We start from the raw sequence: 24036 nt of genomic DNA, 5'->3' as shown, positions 1-24036 counted from the left end.
AAGTTTTTTGTTAGTTAAAATTAATTAATGTACAAACTAATTTTCATAAATGTTTTTTTCTTCTTATTTTTAATTTTAGTGAAGTGTTTATAGATAAATTCAAAATGTTTAAAGAAAAATGATAGCAGAACATTATTACAATGAAACATAGTGCTACAATTTCCGTATGTTTGATTACACATTTCAATGTATATAAGACTGCAATAAAAGATGAACCAAAGTTACTACCATTAACTTCTGCATTTTGGAATGATTTTGAGCTAAATTCTAAGTGAAATGCAAACATAAGCTTTATCATTGTGCAATGAGTATCTCTGACCTGCAGAAATAATGAGGCAATCAATGTTTTAGAAGATCTATAAATTATTTATTCGAGTCAAACTATATTAATGGATCATTAATTGAATGAAAACATTCTAAGCAATTTGAGAAAATGTTTTAGAAGAGTGATAAATTGTTTATTGGAGTCAAGATACTACATTGATGGATCAATAATTGTATGAAGAACTATTCAAGTAGTAATTTGAAGCAATGCTTTAGAAGGGTGATAAATTATTTATTCAAGTGAAGTTACTAAATTTAACGCTCATTAATAGAATAAAAACTTAGCAGTTAAAAGGGTAAACTGATGTCAACAACATAATCTAGAAAAGGTTGCAACTTTTCCTAATTCTGTACATGAATTTATACCAGAAACAATAGTGCCAAGTTGAACAAGGAATGAAATGAATGATATATAAGCATTTTCAACTTCTTTTCATGTATATAAGCATTTTCTACTTCATTAAAAAGCTACCATTGATTGTTGATCTAGTCGACACAAGATAACATCCGCAAGATAACTTTTAGCTTGGGAAGAAGTCTATTTCATCCTTTTCTCTCTTTTAAGTGTTTTTAGAAACTTCTTCACAAGCTAAAACTAACTAATACATAAGTTAAGAATCTAATTTTGGATTAGCTAATACGAGATAACTTATTCAAATTAACTTATCCGTGAACAAATTTTAACTTAAAGCTGAAGTTTATTTATTTTTTCTTTCATATTTTCTCCTTTTAAAAATGCTTCTGAAAAAGTTTATCAAACAGACTTCATATTTGAATTGGAAGAATAATAGGATATGAACAATCTACCTATTGGCAAAGGATATTACCATGTATGAGAGCTCTCCCACGAAGTAAATCCAGCGAGACAAATCTCATACTTGCTGAAAATTTCAGATCCTCTTAGTGTTGTGTTGATGGGATGTGACTTGAATATTCTGCTTTAGAGAGACTGTGTACACCCATATCAATCATCAGTACAATCAATAATTCTACAATAAGTTTATTAAGATCGTTCTTCACAAAATTGAACAAATCCAAGGGGTGAACCGCAGTTTGCAAGTTTATTGAGGATGAACACTTGTGACAACACATGAACAAAAAATACTCAGGCAGTTTTAATGAGCCATCTTCAGCAATCAACAATCGATTATGTCTCACGGTTTAACAATATGCAGAATGTTGCTATTATAGACGCTTCATTGCAAGTAAATTTATGTATGCAAGTTAGTCATATACATTTTGAAAGCTTCTATATCTACCATGTTTCCCTTAATGAGGTTGATTTATTAAGACCTGTAAGTGTAATGGAGAAGAATCATATAAACATAATACTGTCAGCTGCTTCCAAGAACATACAAGATGTAGTAAATGATAGCATGCATTAAAATCACCCATTACCTGCTCTCTATATAAAATTCTTCGAAACAGGAACCTCCAAACCTTTTCCTACTAACTATAGTAGGGAGTAAAACAATGTCACAAAGTTCTATCAAAAAATGTCGACAGACAAACTACCGGAGATGTTATAAATGATTAACTTGCAAACTTATGCTTGTTATGTGGCATCTAATTGCAACATACCATATCATGTCTAGCAGAGGTTATCTCTAGTTAAACAGCATTATGTACATTGTCTAGACAGGTTATCCCTACAAAGGGCATCCTCCAAAGGCACAATTATAAAATCATATAGTGAACAATCTCGAGACATATAATACTACATTGAGAGATTTCAACCAAATTAAGGTTCAATTGATAACCTGCTTGAAAGTACTGTTAGAAGTAAGAAATCAAGTTTGGAACGTATAAGCTACAACTGTAACTTCTTTAAATCACATTCAAGATGTCAAACCCAAAAACATGATACAAAGTCTACTTTAAAGCCAGTGAGCAGTTAATTTTACTTTAGATGGCAAAGCAGAACGTCATTTCTATCAAGAAAAAGAAGAAAAAGGGTGCTCGTTTAAGGGTGTGCCAAACACTAGGAGAAATATTCTATATTTCCATTTGAAGTTGGAACATAGTTACAAATCACAACAGTTTTAATATAATATAGTACTAGAGAAACTCTAGACACAAGGACAATAGAATACAACAACATCGAACAATCAGACACTGAGTGGAGGAGAAAAAACAAAGAATATAAGATTGTCATTGTTAATTCTTTAAAGATTCCTAGCATCATTGTACACTGAACATGTTAGAAAAAAAGATCAAATTAGAAGAAAAAAATTAAAAAAAGGTACATGAGGGCTACTTTTTCTTTCCATTATAAGCCAATGTAATGGAACTAAGGGAAAAAGAGGCAACACAGCATGAAACGTGAACTAGCAGTACCAATATACACAGTAACGCCAAGGGCCGAAATGATGGCATCAATTGCACACAATTCATGTTCCAATAATTTCTAAAATCATTGGTGTCTTTACGTGCTTGCCTTTTCATGTTCCTTCCATCAGATTCTGTAAAATCCAAACAATATTCCCCTTCTCCCAACCATTACGCTTTCAAGAAAGAATTTCAATCCATTAAATTTATAAATTAAAATGAATTGATAAGAATCTATTTCAAGAACAATTCTCGTATCTGTCCTCATCGCTATTCAAAAGTTGTCTTCTCTTTACTACTAAGTACCCAACCATGCCAACTTGCATGGTTGCCGCAATGCCAGCAAACAAAAGTCCAACCTTTTTCCCCGCATTCATCTTCGGTGGCGGTGGCGGTGCGTGCACATGGTGGTGGTGGTGGTGGCCCAGGTGACGTTGCGGCTGTGGCGCACCCATCTCGTTAGAAAGGGGAGGCATTGATCCTGGCGGTGGAGCAACTAAACGTGTCCCAGGAAGTGATGAAGGAGGCGGAGGAGACGGTGGTGGAGGTGGTGGAGGGGGCGGGGGCGGGGGCGGGGGTGGAGGGCTGGACACAATAAAAGCCGGTGATCCTGATTCGGCATCACTCCTCCCATTTTGTCCCTGGGATTGTGCAGTAAACACATAAAAGCTAATGGAAATGCCAATAATCAAGAATCCAAAGCGCGAAAACGTCGAATCCATGGGTTTTGAAGAACCGATACGAATCTTCGATTAAGGCTTCAAGTTTTCGGGGGGATTGCTCGCATCTACCCCCTTTTGCGTCGGGGGATATCCGATAAAATCAAAGGATTCCTTTGAATCTATAACTTCCAATCGAATTGGCTCCGGCGAAAAATCCTCGCTTTCTTGTTCTTCGTCCGGAACATGAACGTACCTCCAAATTGGCGCCCTTTAGGGTTTTTGCGATTCAGGACCCGCAAATTAAAAGAGTAAAAATGTGCGACGGTTCCAAGCAATTGAAACAAATGGGTGGATGAATCTGAAGAGAGTATTGGAATTAGACCCAGAGAAAGAGGTGGATCAAATTCCTGTCGGTCTCTCTCCCCACCTTCTCAGAAATGGGGGAGGAACGAATCCAGTTGAGAAGAGAGAGAGAGAAAGACAGAAGAGAGAGGGAGAGAGAATACGCGGGGTTCAACGGTTGGCCTAATTTAAGCGAGCAATGAGGTTGTAACATGAAATCTTTCTACCTGTCATGACTCACGAAGACAGAGGAAGTTAGAGAGAGATTGCGACATGACGTGTCATAAATGGTGGGGCCCTATATAGTAAGGTATTGTTTAATTATGTAGGACCCTTTTGGTATAATAGCCATGAATGGGTCTGATGTGGAGGGCCTCCTCCTCTTATCCTATGCTTCCCTACATTATATCATATCCTTCATATATCCATATTTTATCCCTACTTCTCTTAACAGATAAAAAAAATATTTATATATAAAAATTGAAATTTGTCTTGAGTAAATAAAATGAATAATGTGCTAATTGGGAAATTAATTGTACCAATACCAGTAGGAGAAAAAAAATTCTCATAAAACCTGAAAAAAGTTTAGATCCATTTTGTGCCCTAAAACTGAGATTGGCTTCATTATTAAAGTGTCCTTTTTTATTCCTATCCCACCTTATTAAACTTTTAGTATTTTGTTGTGTTTGGTAAAGAATGTTTGGTGTGTAGTACTGTATTAATATTTGTCAATTGGAATTACAAAAGTAAGGGTGCAATTTGCAAATCTAAAAGAAATGAAAAAGTTGAAATTTTTCTTATTTATTTTCTTATTGTTGATTTATTTTCTCGTTGATTCAATGCTTGATACTATTTTATTTCTTTTATCTACCATCACTCTTTATATTTTCTCTCTCTAAATCTTAATAATTTTTTTATAAAAGAAGTCTTTTATAGTTTTCTTACGAAATTTGTTTTCTATGAATATATATGAATAAAGAATAAAAAATTCCTTATTCTATGAATGTACAAAAGTTGAAACTTGTGCTTATAATAGAGGATACATATTGTTCATTTATAAGCATAAGTTTAGTGAAAACTAGACGAGTAATCATGTGTGAAAGTATATGTACATTTACAATTTCAAACTTTCAAATAATGAAACTTCCGCGTAAAAGCATCACTACATATATTTCAATAATTATTGGTTCTCAGTTACAATGGTTGGATTTGATAAAAAGTAGTGGGGTAAATGGAACCTACCGAGTAATGTATGTGGTGCAACTGATGTTATTTGTTATGTTGGTAGGTTTAGGCAGAGTAACTGCCAACTGTTTCTAGTTTTTTTGACATTTTCATGTCTAAAAATTACACATTTGTTGAAGATTCACCAAAGAAGGGAATATGAATAAACAAGATTAAAACAAGCTAAACCGTATGTGATGCTAGACAAAGATTTTAACTGCAAATTCTAATGGATATATGTTTTAGTTGCAAATTATTTTATTATTGTAATCTATGACCGTGTATTTAGTCATAATTTGGACGGTTAACTATAAATTGAACAGTGAAACTATCGATTGTGAACCGTGATTTTTGAATAAAGAATTAAATTGTTCATGAAATGTATGATTGAGTGATCAATTGTAAATTTGGAAAAGCAAATCAACAAGTTCAGTCGACCACCAAAGAGATCAATCGACCATATATCAATCTAAATGGTCAATTACTAGTTTGGAATAGCAAACCAGTAAGCTCAACCAACCACCAAATAGACCAACCGGCTATACATCAACCTGAATGGTTAACCCACAAAAAGCAAACCAACAAGTCTGGCCGAGCATCTAATAGATCGTCCGATCATGCACTAGTCTAGACGGTCAATTACCAGCATAGAGAGCAAACCAACGAGCCTGGCTGATGGCATACCCCTTGCCATGACCTAGCACATTCATGAAGTGTTTGAGGCATCTATGGAAGATGGGTCTAGACTCTTTCTCTTGGGCCACCTTAAGTCATCATGAAGATGGCAGTTACTCCCTCCACCACCACCGAATGCTCCTTACACCACCCCATACCAATTTTACCCTTCTCTAAAACGGATGTCAACATCCGTTTCACCTTCAACGGATGTTGACATCCGTCTATTCACATATTTTATATTTTAATTTATTGTTTTTATTTTAAAAAAAATAATAATCTTCAACACATCCGTTTCAATAAAAAATTTTAAAAGTATTTTGATTATTATTTAAATAAAAATATATAAATTAAATTAATAATAATTATTTTATTAAATAAAATAAAATTAATTCATAAAAAATTAAGTAATAATTTTAAATTAATTAAATAATATTTATATATTAATTTAAAAACTTAAAAAAACTAAAAACTTAAAAAAAAAATATCTTCAACGGATGTGGCGAGATCCGTTAACGGATTGCCACATCCGTTTCAATAAAAAATTTTAAAAGTATTTTGATTATTATTTAAATAATAATATATAAATTAAATTAATAATAATTATTTTATTAAATAAAATAAAATTAATTTAAAAAATAATTAAGTAATAATTTTAAATTAATTAAATAATATTTATATATTAATTTAAAATATAATAAATTAAAAACTAAAAATTTAAAAAGAAAAAACTTCATGAATTGCCCACATCTATTGCCCACATCTATTTTAATAAATTTTTAAAAACTATTTTATTATTTAAATAATAATACATAAATTAAATTAATAATTATTATTTTATTAAATAAAATAAAATTAATTTATAATTAATTAAATAATAATTTTAAAAAAATTAAATAATATTTATATATTAATTTAAAATATAATATAATAAAAAACTAAAAACTTTAAAAAGAAAAAGTTTTACGGATATTACCACATCCGTATCCATTTTAATAAAATTTTAAAAGTATTTTAATTATTATTTAAAATAATAATATATAAATTAAATTATAATAATTATTTTATTAAATAAAATAAAATTAATTTATAAATAGTTAAGTAATAATTTTTAAAAAAATTAAATAATATTTATATATTAATTTAAAAACTTAAAAAATCTAAAAATTTAAAAAAAAAAACTAAACGAATGTGCGGATGTCCCACATCCGTTGAAGAATTTTTTCTTCAACGGATGTCGACGTCCGTTCAAGGAAAAAGGAGGGGTGTAGGAGATTTTAAGATATAAAGGATAATTTTGGAATTTGAAAAAAGTGTGGTGGTACAAGAAGCAATGTGTGGTGGTGTAGGGAGTAGCACCCCATGAAGATTTATAAGAGTAAGAATAATTTTGGGCCAAGTAGTCTATATTTTATTTGGGCTTTGTATATTGGGCCAAGTAGTCTAGATTTTATTTGGGCTTTGTATTATGGGCCTAGTAGTGTAGGATTTCAATTGGGCCTTGTATTTTAGGCCAAGTAGAATAGGATTTTGACCAAACAAGTCAACAAAGGGCCAAGGCCCAAAGTTGACTATGCTTGGATGTCCAAAATGGGTGTGTTGACCAAGGGGTCAACATTTTGGCTAAGCTTGGAGGACAAGGGGGCAATATTTCGTCCTAAAGATGTGGAGGCTTCCCATTGGAGAGTTTTCCTCCTAGTTAGTGGCCACGTGTCACTCTAGGAATGGAGAATTTTTCCATAGGTAATGGCCACATGTCACTCTCTCATTTGAGAAGACTTTTTTCCACTTGTCTCTCTCTTATTGGAGAGGATTTCTCCTTGCTCTCCAAGCCAACCAAGGTGGCCCAACCTCTCTTAGAGAACCCTAAACACTTCATCTTTCACCATTCAACACATCAAAACCGTGAACCTTCTATCTTCATCTACCACCATTCCGCAAACTATCATCAAAACCTTGAGCATCTTGAGTACATGGCTTGGTTGCTTCTAGATTTGGCTTGTCCTAGCTAGAGCATTTCCATCACTGACTAACCACCAAACAGACAAATCAATCATGCACCAACTCAAATAGTCAAGTTTCAACCTAAAGAATATGTCACTAGCTCGAATGATCACCAAACAAACCGTTTAGCCTTCAATTAGATTCATAAGAATTAACAGTACCAAAATAGATTAAACTTAAAACTGATTAACTTAATATTAAAGTATGATTACTCACAATTTGATCGTAATTACATCAAAATTAATAAAAAATTTATTAAAAAATTTATAGTAAGAAAGCATTAACTATTATATTAATTATTATTTATCACAGATTAAATTGACTTTAACATTGTAGTACCTTTTATAGGTATCATTCAACTCATTTTTAAAAAAGACACTTCACTAAACAAAAATTAAACCTCAAACAACATAACAAACAACCTTGACTCATATATGAAACAATTATAAATTATGATTTTCGCCATACTTTATTCTACATATGTTATAAAAGTAAAGTATATAACTTATTATATTCAAGCAGTGGTTGAATGGTATTTATGTTAAAAGATAAATACTTTATAATACTTTAATCTAAAAAAATAAGCTTTTGTTAAATATCATACAACTTGTGCTAATCGTACAAAAAGATAGATCATGCCAAGACTTTTATAACATATATCCGACCCACCCATACTAACAAACTGAACCTCTTGTGAGAATAGAAAATTCTCAAAGCCACGTGTGAAAATAGAAAATCACTAATATACCACTTATGCTAGTGTTTCTTTTTTACCAAAATACTCTTATTGAAAAATGTTCCTTTCATATAAAAACATTTTTCTTACTTAAGCTTAATCTATAATAGGAACAAGTTCGATATGATTTCTTGTTAAATAACGAAAATGGAAACAAGTTTATGTTTAAATTTTTATTAATGGAAAACATATAAGGTTTATGGTTTATCATTTAATAGCAATAGAAAAAACAAAAAACATGTTTCCTCTGTAATACATAACAGAAACATGTTCGCTGGATATCCATGACAACGTAAAATACTCGTAACGAGAGGCGTCAAATTTGGCAACAGAATCATGTGCCATGGTGATATGAGCAATAAAAAAAAATTGAATTACTCAATCACCTTTTTTTTAACTTTATTTATAATTTCATATATCGAAACTTCATTGCATAAAAAACTTTAAATTTCATTAGATTTTATCAAGTTATGCTAATTAGTATATATACACACTATATTTTTATTTTTATTATGAAAATTGTGTCAATTATTTAATCAGTGACGAGCTAGTTTTTAATCCAAGCATATATAGTGTTTAGACCTGGTCTATTTCTTAATACATTTTCGTTGATACTCGTATGAATAAGAGGAATATATTTTCTCTTCGTGTTTTTAGTTATTGTAATGTCTAATACATTCATCATAAATAACGCTAATTAAATATGAAGGTTAAAGAAAGAAGAAAGTTATTATTCATTATTTTATTTTTTTATATTGTTTGAAACACTTATACTGTTATTTTAAGTGTCTTAGGTATCCAGAGCGGCTTAAGGATTTAACCGATCTAAAATAAATTTGAGACATTTTTTATTTATTAATAAAATTATTTATGTTAAAATATATTATAATCTTAGAAAAATTGATCAAACTTAAAAATATTTTTTAAATGATAATCATTTATAATGATTTGATTAAATTTTATTCTTAAACATTATTTTACCTTTAATTTAATACAGATATATTACTATTAAACAAATTTTGGAGACTTTTTTATAAGAGGCTTAAAGTAAGAGCTTTGGGCTTTAACGGGCTCCTGTATGTTTATTTTATTTTATTTTTTTTAAATTTCCTCATAGAAAGCCACTTCTTAGTAACTTTATTATGTGACCATAATAATTAGTCAAGGAATACGATGGATTAAATATTTTAAATTCTAAATTTGTAAAAATTATCTATTAGTTTCATATTTAGGAATGTTATTGGTTTGAGTTTGATAGAAGTTAAAAAAACTCATTAACCTACTAAAAAAATATTGAATTTATTGGGTTAAGTGTTTTATGTTAAGAGGCAATCTAACTCAACATATTTTTGCCATGGTTGAATTGAGTTGGTTCAATTGGATCAATATTTTAAATTTATTTATTTATTTATTTTGTTAAAAATGGAAATTTTAAAGTATCAAACCAATTAAAAATAATAGCTTTTACAAAAATTAATTCAAGGCTTAATGTAAACCATTCAAGTCAAGTCATAACTAGTTTAATCAATCTAATTCAAAATATGGAAAAGGAAATATATAACATAAATTTTCAATCTATAAGTAAAAGAGCGAATCTCGTCTTAAGTTTTAGGTGATTCATATTATATATTTATATATAAAAAAATAGTTTTAATTGAGTTGAATTTGACACAGTTAAAAAAGTTAAATTTAATCCAATTTAATTAAGTTTTATTGAGCGGGATTGAGTTATAACGTATCCCAATGAATACTCCTACTCAAAATATAACACTTTAATATAAAATGATATTATAGCAATAACAAAATTTGAAACTAATGGCATTAGAGATATATAAAAAAATATTAACTATTTTTCAAAAGAAAGAAGGTATACAAATAATATCCGAAGTATTAAAAATCACCGTCACATAATCTTTTAAGTATTGATTTTTTTTTCAATAATTCTTAAATATGAACATGTCAACTTAAATACTTAATTAATTTTCTTAAATCATTTAACACTTAAATATTACTAAAACATTTAATACTTAAATCATTGTTTGCATGATTTTCATTCTGAAAAAGACTATTTATGAAAGAAACTAGTTTTTGAGGGACCAAATTGATAAATTATTCAAATCTTTTTATCTCGTCATAACCTTGCTTCATTTTATGTAATTAATGTTTTGTTTGAACAGTATAGAACGTTGGTAGTGAAAAAGAAAAAGAGAATAAAATTATAGCGAAAATAAAATTATTTAAATAAATTTAAAATAATGAAAAATAAGATGATTTTATTATTAATATCTGTGTTTACTTTTTAAATTATTTATTATAATAAAATAAGAAAAGAAAAACACTCATAGTAAGTGACTTGTAACTTATTAAGGGTAATCTCTTATCTATCATAGTCACCTCAACTTCTTTTGATCTGAACTGGGCTGGATCACCAAGGAATTTATGGCCCAAATTTGCGTATTCATTGTTAACGACTCCGGCCCAATACATTCAATAGAGAATATACAAACAACTTAGCTACAAAAATGTTCACACTCCTCAACATATATTAAAGCTAGTTGGTATAAGGGCTGTTTCGTAAATCACCCAATTCAAAGTTTAAACAACAATCAAACAGGATTTTAGCGATAAAAAAATAAATTATGTGGGATAATTTATGTGTTTTTATGAGATATAATATTTTAGATATTTTGTTGATTTTTTTAATTGAATTTTTTATCATTAATAGATTTACAACTTCGTTAAACACGTCATGTTACAAGCATTTGAGAAATTATATAAACACACTATTGAACTCTTCATAAAAATAGAAATAGTCCTTTGAAATTTAATAATATACTTAGAATTTGTTGCCAGAGGTTAGACTATCATAGTGTAATCTTTGATTATTATAACCAAAAGTATATTTATTTGGGTTAATCATGTGTAATTCCTAAATTGGAATACAAATTAGAATTTGTTTATTTTTCAAATTTTAATATATTTTTATCTTTAAAATTAAAAAAAAAATGAATGATATTATTATTTTTATGTATTAAATAATGTTTTAGACTAATATTTAAAATAAAACGTTTAAATAATTTAAATATCAGTTCACTTTTTTTTTGACATATAAAAAGAAATTTAACATAATTAAGTTAGAATGTTTGTATATATTTATTTAAATTTGAAGACGAATTTATATCCAAGTTTAAGATAAAAATAAATTATAATTTTATGTTCAAAGAAAGAAAGTTAAAAAAGTAAAAACATATTTAATCTTGTTTATTTATATTTTTGACACATAAATTAAAATTGTACTTAATGGAAAAATATTTGAATGAGATGCTCTAAGCAACTAGCTTTCTCTCTATGATTTGCAGATGTTTGGGAGTTTGAACTATAAACACAGCGAAAACTCGAAAGGAGATAGATAAATTTGTAAGTCACGTGCCTATGATAAAAGGGGTTGGAGAGTATAAACCTTGAAATTGGGTCTGTCCTTTATGTCCAAAGCCATAAATGTTGGGTTCTTGGACACGAATTTCTTCACGAAACTTTAATTGATCCTCGTAGAAATCTTTATTATTCGAACAATATATATATAACAGGGATGAGGATGATGGTCGAAATTCAGAGCATAATTAACGTGTAGAAAAGCAAAGAAAGATATTTCAAGTGCAGTAAAAGAAAAGAAAGAAGGGAGAAATAATGGAGTTATTAATGATTTTGATGTCTTTGACGAAACGCAATATCGAAATTAACATTAATAATTATGGTAGTTGTTGGAAGAGAATGAAAAAATGAAAAATGGAAAGAGAATGGAGTGAAGGAAATAAAGAGGAGGAAGTGTCCAGAGTGCAGCCGCAGCGCAGGAACGCAGTCTCTTTTTACAGAATCGTCCCAAAAGTGTCAGCCAACAATTGTCTTTTTGCTCCTTCCTTCTTCCCATGCCTACGCCATTGCCTACACACCACCATCATAATAACTCCCCCACTTCTTAAATATTTCTCATCCCTTCAAAATCTCTCATTTTAAAACTGGTTTTGCAATGGCAATGTGGTAATTTTCAGAGAGAGGGGGGACAGAAGGTGGTATGTTGGAATTGTTGAGACAGAAGAGTGAGGGTGTGAAATGAATGAAGGTAAAGGCAGTGAGAGAAAGAGAGAGAGAGAGATGGGAATGAATGGGCCAAGAAAAAAAAAGACTTTGGTCCCATCGTTTTTGCTTTACCACATTTTCACAGTTATTCCCTTAAAGAAAAAGGAAAAAGATGATGAGAAAGTGCGAAAGTTTCGAGTTGGAAGACACTGAAGTGAAGAAAGAAAGAAAGAAAGAAAGAAAGAAAGAAAGAAAGGGTGTGTGTATCCATGTATGTATCTATGTGCATTACGTGCCAAAGCATTGGAAATTGAGGCTAAGTTTCTCACAGTGGTTAAACTTCAGCTGGTTGCTACAGGGCACCCCAGGTGGCCATTTGGAGGAATGGGGATGTCCCTATACCTCTATGACTCCATACCATACCACCATTTCAGAATTCAATTCTCACATATATCATTATGAACATGATTAATGTCTTAATTTAGGTAGTTGAACATAATTATAACTAGCACTTTATCATATCAACTATCGCCATAAATGTCACTGGGGTTAGAATTTTTGTGTAATGTTGTGGAGATTTGTTAGTGTAAAATGGAGTTGACTAGAAGGAAGGAGGATATATGGAATAATGTTTGATTGGATTTGAAATGGGGTTGGTCAGATTGAGATGCAAAAGGTGTGGAAGAGGAAGTCAAAGTAATTTGAAGGGTAGTGGAAAATGCATCGTAGGGGTGTAGTTTGCAGTGTATAGAGAATGAGCTGTCTATTCGATCCATAACAACTCACAGGCTTGAAATTAAAGGCACACAGAGAAGTACCTATAGATGGAAAAATGCTCAAACTGTCACGCCAGCATGCATCCAAGCCATGCAATCTCTGAACTCAGCTCTTATCTTATTCTTCCCTACACAAAGCCCTAAAAACTAGTTAAAACCCACATGCATGTAGCACCAGCAACACTACCATCTACCTAGCACAACATAAATACCATGTAGCTTCCTTCCTTACAAACATAAAACTGTTTTAATGTCACCACCTTCTACACTACGCTTGCAACTTGTTCCTTTTATTATTTTCATATACTTGTTTTCTTTTCTCTCTCTCTCTGTACGTATGTATGTGTGTGACATAAGAACAGACAGAGATATTATGTATATAAAAATGTTTAAATATATAGTTATGGTGTTGGATTTGGAGATTGCATCACATCAGAGTTACTGTAGAGGTTGGAAATAGGGTGGTAATGATGGAGAAATGTCTGTGGATATTTAAGCATCTTGTCCTGTACGTGTTGTGTCTTTTTCTGTGGCTCTTGCGTCTCATGGCCCTCTCTGCCACCTTATGCATATTTTCTCTTCTGCGCAGAATCTCTCACTAAATTTTCTCTTTGCAGCAACCCCCTCTAGGGGCCCCCCATTTCCGTACAACTTGCTGCAGTGATTAATTTTTTGTCCCTTTTTCCCAATTCCAACCCACATGCAATTAACATATCAAACTCTCTTTCAACCACAAGCTTTACCAAATTACACCCAAAATAAATAAATAATAAATGACTTTTTACTACGGATTAAGTTTTATAATTTTTCAAAATTCAACAATTTTTATTTCATATTCATATGGTATATAATTATTCTACATGCATGTAAATAGTAACAATGTCAATTACGAATGTATGCAATATATTAATAATAAATTTTACAATATTTTAGGTTTGATATATATCATCGTAACGGATATCTTGCCGATCAAACAAAAATTGTAACATTTTTTCGTTGTTGAAATGAAATATTATAAACGAATTAAAAAATTTTAAAAACTAGACAGGAAATTGTAACTAACATTTTAAAAGGACTAAGTTAAAAATTCGTGATATTAATTAGGAATTTGATGTATGTTTTTTTCTATTTATTTTCAGAATCTTACATGAAATGAAAAAAAAATGCTTTGTCATATCAAACTGACCTAATAACGTCTTACCAAGCTACCTGCTACTATATTGACATCTTGTGGGAAAAAAAAATTATTGCTGATTATTTATTCATTTTTTTAGTGTTATATCTTTAAAATGTACTGATTTTTTTAGATTAAAAAGGTTTTTAATATATTTTAAAATATCAAAACAAGTGTTCTATTTGTATCATATATTTTAATAGCACAACGTAATAGAAAATAAAAATTCACACTTTTTACTACTGGAAGTGACGGTTCAAGTAAAATAGTATATATAATAGTAAATGTAAAAAAAGATGTTGTTGAGTCACAAATTCTCTCACAAAACACATTTATTTATTTTGTAAAGTAATTGTATTATCAACTGTAAAATTGTTTTACCTTATTAGTGCATAATTTTTTTAAAATTAATAAAAAATTATAAAGTAATATTTTAGTTTGATTTTTTGCTTAACTAATACTTCTGAAACAGTTCTATTTACTTTGAAAACAAATGTACACTATCTTGGACATGATAAATAGGAGTATTTTTTTTAAATATTAACTACTAAGTTGAAAAATATCAAATAATAAAAAATAATAATAAATAAAGTGAGAAAAGGCACGCAATTTAAGACAGTTCCCCATTCCTTTTAGTTCATTCATTCATTCCCTTTCTCTGGAGTCAAAAGGGGTCTTACCTTTTGAAAGAGAGAGAGTGTGTGTGCATGATACCTCTGGTGCATTTTAGCAAGTAATTCTCTACTGCTCAACCGTACCATACTTATCGTAGTCCTCGTTCTGTGATCTCTTTGACTCGGTCAAAGAATATCCCACTGCTTCACCTGACCAACTGATAATAAAGAAAAACATGATGCCCACCACTCAATAACTATAAACTTTTCATTAATCAATAATCACACACTAATTATTCATTATGCTGGAAGGAAAATATCTCCTGTTTAAGGTATCACGATATTATTCATTATTTTTTTACCATAATAACATGTACCAATATAATAGTTTAAAGAAATAGTATATGTTACTAACTTATCAATGGACTTCTTTGCATAAGAATTTATGTAAAATAAATAAATACGAAGAAAAATAATAAAATCAACTTCTTCGATTAATTTGTAAATAAGTTAAAAATTATGTTTTTTTGAAAATTTATTTGACAACATTTTTTTAATTAATTTATGCATACGTTAGTTTTAACTTATAGATGACTCAATTTTATTTTTTCTTGTTAATATTTCTTTCTTCGAATCCTTGGAAGAATTGTTTAAACCTATGCAATATTGAAAGAAAAGTATATATATTCATTGTTAATTATTAAACAAAATTCCTAAAAAAACTGATCAATTCATCATCACAGTTAGTATTAACAAAATATCTGGATACGATAAATTTTATTTCAGATTATAATACCGATTTTGTAAAAAACAAAGTCGTAAATTCACTTTGATAAATTGAAATTCAATCTAATTATATCTATTTAATAAGAAAAGAAAATCATTCTAATTCATCGTTTAACGATTCTCTATGAATTTTGTAAGGAATATATACATTTTTTACAATTTAAAATTTTTTTTTTTAAAAAAAGTTAAGAGATTGTTGATAAAACAGATTTTAAAAAATTGAAAACTTCAAAAAGTTGTAATTTAAAAAAAGAGTTAACTGATTTAATTTTGATAATTTTGTATTAATAAGACCGTTAATTAATTTTTAAGATCATTACTATCTTATAGAATTAAATGAATACATCTAATCTAGTTCACATTTTAGAGTCCAACAACATGAAGTAGGATGTCACCCATTCATTTACGGGTGAAATTCAATTAAAATAACTAAAATATGTTAAACAATTAAAAAAAGAACGGTGAAGACATTTCTTATGAAAACCTAAAAATTAGACGAAAAACCACTTGTATGGAGAAAATAATTTATTCATAAACAAATATAAATTATAATAACTCAATTAAATTTTAAGTACTTCATAAATTTTAATTTTATTTGGTTTATTGATTATTTATTTATTTATTATATTTTTCAGTTCAAATTTCTGTCTTTTAATTTTTTACAACTGGATGATTTCTTGCGGTGGTTATATCCGTTAATGAATATGAAATTTTATAACTAATATAAAATTATATTTAACTAATGTATAATAATAAGGAACTTTCATTAATTTTTTTACTGAAAATATGGTCAATAACAATAAAGATCTCATAAATAATGATGACAGCGACAATCCATTAATCACCTTACGTGATGATGTAAGAGATATAACATAACAACTTTATTATTTAACTTGTATGTAATTTTAACAGTATATATCTTCAATAACTCTAATACAATAGTATATCTTCAACATTTTATCACGTGGAGACAAAAAAGAAAAATAGAATAAAATAATAATAATTTAAAGTAAAAAATTAAATAATAATGATTGAATTAAGAAATATAAAATTCCTAGTTAATAAAAAGTTGTTGGTTTTGGGGTGTTTAGGGAAATGGTTGAAGAAGTTGAAAGTAACGTGATGAAGGTAAGGAAGGTTTTTGTCTTTCTTGTTTGTCGTGAAGGGAAAAGACATGGATGTCTGGGTTTCCTTTACCCATCACCCTCCATTACTTTATTGTCATCTTTCATTTGCAAGACAAAGTGAACCAATTTTCTATGAAGATTCAGGCATGAAAATATCCTTGTAGTAGTCAAAGAAAAAGTACCCGTGCTGCTAACTTCGCAAACAAATGATATAATAATCTTAGATGAATATATATTTAGTTAGCAGCCAGCAAAGGAGGATAGTAATTTCAAGATTTTGGTACGATTCTCATCATTGATTTTCATGCATCATTCTGTTCTATTTTTCTCGTTAACCAAAGTGGATAATGTTTTGCAAGTTAGTATCGTACCCTACCTACCAACAACAGAAAACACATAAGGAATCACCACTACTGACATACCCTTCTTTTCAACACAACAACAAATTACCTTACCAAATACTACAATAATCATCCAATAATGCTGCCATCTCATCATCATCATCATCTTAGTTTTCTTTCCTAAGCTAATGTTTCTCATTCATTCCACAAAGCAAACATCGGAACTTGATTAACAAGTCCCATGTTTCCAAGCCTGTTGCTGCTCATGTGGTCGTTTTCAGTGTTCCCATCATCCTCATCATCATATTTTGGTCCTTCCAGGGTGAAGTACCCATGTCCATAATCTGCTCCACTCACTCCAAACTCGTTCGGTAGCCCCACAGAACACTTGGGAGGACTTTCATGGTTCAAACCAACCTTGTTGTTGCTTGGAGAAACTTGCTGTGATGATTCACTCACGTTGTTCATGTTAACACTCTCGTTGTGTGCTTGTTCATCGCTGTTGTTGGCATTCCACATCATGTTGGACAACTCATCAGAATGTTCAGCATCGGTTATTGCCAAAGAAGTTGGCTGAGATGGCACGGAAGAACTGCTTGTGTTGATGTCATCCGCAGCAACAGAAGCTGGTGACTCTTTTTTGGGGGACCGCTTTGCAAGATCTCCTGCAATGAGTGTGGAACTTGAGCAGATTCTCTTCACATCATACCTACTTATGTCAAAGTTGGTCACAGCACTTGTTCCTCTGAACTTGATTGCTGCAATATCGTATGCTTCGGCAGCTTCTTCTTGAGTGCCTACATTATGGATCACTGTTCAGAATAACCTCAATCAAGGGATGGGGAAATGAGTTGCAGAAGATTAAGATGGTCACGTGAAAACTGACATTATTAAATTATGTTACATTATCATGCATGAATGAATGAATAAAGGAGGAAACAATGATTATTGAAAAGGGAAAATGGAAGCTTGAAAGAAAGGCATGAGGAGAGATAAGGGTCTAAAAACTTACTAAATGTACCAAGATACAAGTCCTTGTTTCCTGCAACCCTTCCAATTCGGGCCTGCCACCTTCCATGTTGATGGTGCCTGAAAATGATACAAGGAGAAAAAGATAAATGTTAGCTAATAATTGCCCACCTTAATTCAAAAGCTGAAAACTGCAGAAAATAATTCATGGTGGAAAGCTTTATTCATATTAATGATAAAGCGCATTGCTTTAGTCCATACCTTGTGACACCTCTATACACAGATGCCCCTCTTGAAAATCCACTGCTCTTCCTGCCCGAGGGAAACAAAAAGGACAATTCCTTCCAGTTGAATGTAAGGGGGTGAGAGAATTTACTAAGATCACATGGAAAAAAATTAATGGTACCTTCTTAAATTGGCGACAAATTCTTGCCTGGTCATGTGCTTCATCTCTTCAAGTTCCTTCTCATAAGTGCTTAACTGAGCATTTATGAAGCAGTAGACATGTAGAGTGATCACAGTTGCAATGTAATGGTTCAAGCCACATAAAATTAAATACATAGCAAATATTTGACTTTTCTCAATAATTTTTAATTCCCTTGTTTCTATTCTGTACAGTTGCAAGACTAGCTAAGGTAAGACTTTTGCAAAGTAGAAAACTGTACAAGTTTCAGAAGCCTTACAGGGAAATTTATGTGAGTTGTTGGACCCCAATACTTGAGTGCAGCTAAGTCATAAGCCCTTGCTGCTTTTTCTTCCTTATCATAACCACCTAATAATAATACATACATACATACATACAGGGATATAATTATTTTCCAAAACCGATAAATCATCTTCAGAACCCAAGCACACTTTCCAATGCTTCATATCTAGTAGCGTATCTAACCAGTTTCCGTGTTATAGTAATCGGTAAGATTTACAAAGATGGTAAAGGAGTAAATATAGACAACCATTGCATGTGAAGGAGTGTCACTCACCAAGGTAGACTGAGTGAAGATTTGAAGAAGCCATGAAAAAGGGAGAAGAATCCAACCGGTGCATGAAACAGACCGTTAGTATATTCTCTTTCAAAACAAGACTGGAAAGTAAATAAAAAAAGGAACAGAATGGAAAAGGCTAAAACACTTGTTTTGGTCTTGAAAATGATCTTCCTTGGTCAATCACCATAAATCAAATTAATATAAAATAATAACACCATAAGCCAAAACCACAACCAAAAAACACATTATCTCACCTTGCCTTCCTTTCCTTGTCTGCCCTTCCTTTCTGCAACTGTTGTCCCACAAATGGGCCTCATATCTCCCAGTCCATCTATGCCTACCAAAATCCATGAATTCCAAATACAAAAAAGATAAAAACATCATCTTAATAAACAAAATATAATGCTGTGTGATAATAAATAAACACTAAAAAACCATAGCCCCTACCTTGTAACACCACGGTATTGAGAGGTTCTCTGCCCAAAAGTGTCAATGGATTTGCGAGGAACTGGTTCTCTAGCATGAGATTTAGCCATGGCCCGTTTCCTATTGTCATCAAGAGCTTGAACAGAGGAAATTGCCCCCACTCCATTTTGCACAGTGGGGCTCATAGTGAGAGACAGTGATTGGAAATTACACCCATTTGCCTCAGTTGAAGGCTTTACATCAGAAAACTGAGTTTGCGCCAACCAGGACTTGTACATGCCATTGGTCGGGATAAGGGCATGTGGGTTATCATTGTATGCATGGAAAGATTGAAGCAAGGAAGAAGGGTTTGTGAGGCAATCCCCAGTTTCAATATCAGCATTGGTGCAAAAGTTTGGTGCCACATTAACATTGATTTTGGAAACATTGCTCTGGCTTTGGTTTTGGTCATGTTGAGAATCTTGACAAAAGACTTTATTGGGGGAGTTTGAGTAGCAGCCCAAAAAGTCCTCAAGCTTTGGACCTTTTTCATTGGAATTCCCTCCACCTATTGCACTATCATACCTCCATTCTACAAGCAGCCCCACAAATTTCATTGTTAATTCGTAAATAAGAAAACTCAATGCAGCCGAGAACTGATTCATAGCAAAATATAAAACTTTTTGCAGTAATCAAGAGAAAAACCACAAAAGAAACTGCTTTAGACGACATGCAAAAGCTTTGAATCCACACACAGAACACACTCTACCCGTTCAATAACAAAGAATCACTCATAGTGGTAGAGAATCACAATAGTTTGTTGCAGGAAAGTTTAGTTATTTATTACTCATCTTCGAGAAAAAACAAAAATTTATCATCTGTTCAAAATAAGATAAGCTAGAAGGGAAGGGGTGCAAATAAAGGATGTAGTGTGGCATGCAATACCTTGAGGAGTGGCAGAGTGACCGAAGGAATCAGCAACACAGAGAGAGCCATCAGAGCGCAAAGGCATAACAGACAAGTGAGGGTGAGAAGAAGGACGAGGATGATACCCTCCTCCTCCTTCTCCTTCTTCTCCACGCTCTTGGTTTTCTCTCCCAAATTCTTCATCAATCCTCAAATGGGGAGTGAGAGAGAATCCCAACCAGTTATTCATATTAACACAGTTTTTTCACACTGCTTCCTCTTTTCTCAAGAAAACAATCCCCCCAAAGAGCACAGACTTCCTTCTTACACCAGTTACACTAACTTACACCACACAGATCTTTCTCTCCTCCCAAAAATTCGAACTGCTTGTAGCATGTATGTATCTCTCTATCTATCTATGCAAGTTTGGAATGTTGGACTTTGAGCTCAAATTTCAAAGCTTGTAACGGTTGGGAAGTTGGGATGGGGTTGAAAATTTTCCATTTTTTTCCCTCTTTGAAGCTGCATCATAGTCATAATCATGTGGGATTCATATCTTGTGGGTCTCTTCTAAAGGGGGTATGTTGGGTTTATATATATATATATATAATATACATCATTACCTTGATTTTTGGTTTATTTTATGATATATTGTTGAGGTGGGATTGAAGGTGTTGAGACTTGAGAACTCTAGACAAACTTCTCTCTCGTCTTATATTCTCAGTCCTGTGTCTGTTTTGTAATGAAAAGTTGGGTTCTGTGCCACCTCTTTCATTTCTTTCTCAGATTTCTGCAGAGGTGGCCACGGCATGTAGCAGTGTGACAAAATAATATATAATACTAGAAAATATAAAATTAAAAATAAATAAATAAACTGAAGAGATGCCAAAATCTTCACGACTATTATCACAGAGAGGATTCCACTCAGTTCCAGTGTTCCTGTAACATGTGATAACCTCATCAACGGTTCAAATTTGATAATGCAGTAAGATGTTACATTATGCAGAACAGGTCAGAGAGATAATTGATGACACAAGTGATATAAGCGGTGAACTGAATACTTAATGACATCATATGTTTAAAATTATTATTATTATTAAAGAGAAGATAATATCTTAAAAAAGAGAGAATAATTTTTGAAAGAAAAAAACAAAGAGAATGGTTTGCTTATTAAATTATTTTATTTTATTGTTATATTAATAAATCATGGAAGAACATTCATGTTTACTTGTGTGCAACTCATGTTCTTGTTTAAATAAAATTATCTATCTATGTGTAAAACTTTTATTTAAGATTAATATAGTATTAAATATATGCTCACTATAATTATATTTTATTCTTACCTAAATTTTAATTATTTCATATAATTAGGGTTAAAGAAAAAGTGAAAAGTCTAAAAGAATAAAAAATAAAAAAAGGAAGTTGTTAATTGTTTATTAAGATTAAATAAACTTCATTATATATATTTTTTGAACTTGGATACTTTTAACTTATTAATAAGTCTACCAGACGAGGCTAATATGTAAGTCTAACTTTTTTAGCATTTTTATACGTATTTTTTCGTTAATAGTGTAATTTAATAATTTAAAACTAATTATTGTAAATGGAATTATTATTATTATTATTATTATTATTATTATTATTATTATTATTATTATTATTATTATTATTATTATTATTATTATTATTATTATTGATTGTGATATAAATGTGAATAAATTAATTAAAATAATATTGAAATAAGGGAAACCTGCACCTACTTGCATTTGCATGGAGGCTATGGTTGGGATTGGAGCAGTGATGGCAATTGGTCCAAGTTCACTGCCAAACCATCTAAAACAAATTTAACTTGTCCTCTATCGTGATCCTTTTGGTAATTTCACACCCTGCTGACTTGACTAGTGGTAGGATGAGGGACTTAATGGTAATTTGAATTTGGAAATGGTTCAAATGGGTAAAACAAAAAAAATTAATTAAAATTAAGGATTTTGTAAAGTTGTTGTTATTCATCATAGGTTGGTCTGCTGCTGAAGAACATGCAGACAATGGGGAATAACCACGTCTCAAGACACAGACGAACCAGTCTCAAGAACAACCAACAATCAAACACCTTCTGTTCATGTCAATTACCCTACACCTCCATGTGGTTCGGTTCGGTTCAACCGCCATCTTCACCAATACAAAAAATGTCCCTTCCTTCTCTCTTCTTTCTCCAATACTCTTCAACAAATGTAACATAGATACCGCTATGTATGTTTATTTTATATAATTAAAATTATGTTAATGTATATTAGTTAACAAAATTTGTAAATGAATGTTCACTTTTTCTCTTTAGAGAATATGTATGATCATCATTCAGCTATAACTTGATGTTTTAAGTAAATAAATTAAATAAACATACATTGACATTTTTTTTTCATATATAAAGTATGTTATAATTAAAACTTATAATATGTAAATGTTGTGTACATTATATTTTTGACAAATTTTCAACAATAATTATAATTAAAATATAATTTAAGATTAAAGTTAGGAGAAAAATAGTTGAGAGTTTTTTTTCACCCACTGTGCAGCATATCTCAAATGTTTTTCTTTAAAATAGAGGATGGCAAAATTAAAAGGAGAGAGAAAGATCAACAAAAAGGGGAAAATGGTGAAATCTAAAGTTATTTAGATTAAGTAATAAAATTGGAAATGAATGAAAATATTCATATTTTTATTAATTATCTTTTTGAAAATTCACTATTTTATTATGATAAGATACTTAACATTAATAAAATATTTATCATATTATATATAAATTTTGTACAAAGATTTTCATATTTATGCGAAAGTTATGACATTTTTATTTTCATTTTACATGTTTCATTTTATTTTCATTTTACATGCTTCTCTTTGTTTTGGTTAATGTCTAGTTATGCGAAAGTTAATGATATTTTTTTTTTTTCATTTTACTTTTTTTTCTTTGTTTTGGTTAATGTCCAGCAAAGAGTGAAAAATATATAGGATAAAAATAAAATTAATTTTAACTTATTGAAGAATTAATTTTTTTTTTCTAAAATTATTTCAGAAAAATCATTTAAAGGAAAGTGATTCTAATTATTGGTTGGAGAATAAATACAACCTTAAAATTAAAACGATTTTAATAAACATATACAAGTGCTATTTAAATACTTCGTGCTACAATTGGACACACAGTTTGTAGTTATTACAATATACGTACTGGGCCTTAATAGACCCATCTGAAAAATGGGCTTATCATAAAGCATGTCACTGTAACCTTAGACTGTAATGAATCAGATGGAGACAGTTTCTTCCTGAACCCTGTATAATTCCCTTCACCCCATTATTCCAGATTTTATTTTCTTGAAGACACTGAATCAATTCCAAAAACATTTTTCTGGAAAACACTCATCAGATATTGTTCCAAAAAAATATTCAAAAAATAAAATCTGGAACAATAAGCGCTGAAAAAAATTTGATTGGATGCGGGAAGAAACTGCCATTGATGGAATATAAGAATTACTAACTTGCATTAAGCTTATTCGCAATGAAGCACAACATTGTCCACATTTATGAAATA

The 24036-nt window shown here is 30.6% G+C and overlaps 2 protein-coding genes across 3 annotated transcripts; both read right to left on the bottom strand.

The window, feature by feature from the left end:
* Positions 1 to 2444: 2444 nt before the first annotated feature.
* On the bottom strand, positions 2445 to 3858 carry LOC128194096 (uncharacterized). The gene has a single exon (XM_052868831.1). The coding sequence runs from the start codon at positions 3372 to 3374 to the stop codon at positions 2892 to 2894; it is 483 nt and encodes a 160-aa protein (XP_052724791.1). The 5' UTR covers positions 3375 to 3858; the 3' UTR covers positions 2445 to 2891.
* Positions 3859 to 17148: 13290 nt separating this feature from the next.
* LOC108319308 (AP2-like ethylene-responsive transcription factor AIL1) lies at positions 17149 to 21123 on the bottom strand. Of its 2 annotated transcripts, none has more exons than XM_052868821.1 (9): positions 20493 to 21123; positions 19590 to 20139; positions 19397 to 19479; positions 19140 to 19148; positions 18843 to 18931; positions 18566 to 18639; positions 18421 to 18471; positions 18203 to 18279; positions 17149 to 18002 (listed from the first exon to the last, which is right to left on the bottom strand). In XM_052868821.1, the coding sequence occupies exons 1-9, from the start codon at positions 20701 to 20703 to the stop codon at positions 17386 to 17388; spliced, it is 1761 nt and encodes a 586-aa protein (XP_052724781.1). In that variant the 5' UTR covers positions 20704 to 21123; the 3' UTR covers positions 17149 to 17385. The 2 variants fall into 2 exon arrangements, with proteins under 2 accessions (XP_052724781.1, XP_017405892.1); XM_017550403.2 differs by having other exon boundaries at positions 17149 to 17987; positions 20493 to 21119.
* Positions 21124 to 24036: the final 2913 nt, after the last annotated feature.

Source organism: Vigna angularis, chromosome 9 (genome assembly GCF_016808095.1).
Source record: "Vigna angularis cultivar LongXiaoDou No.4 chromosome 9, ASM1680809v1, whole genome shotgun sequence".
Taxonomy (NCBI): domain Eukaryota; kingdom Viridiplantae; phylum Streptophyta; class Magnoliopsida; order Fabales; family Fabaceae; genus Vigna; species Vigna angularis.
This window is presented reverse-complemented; position numbering and strand designations above follow the sequence as displayed.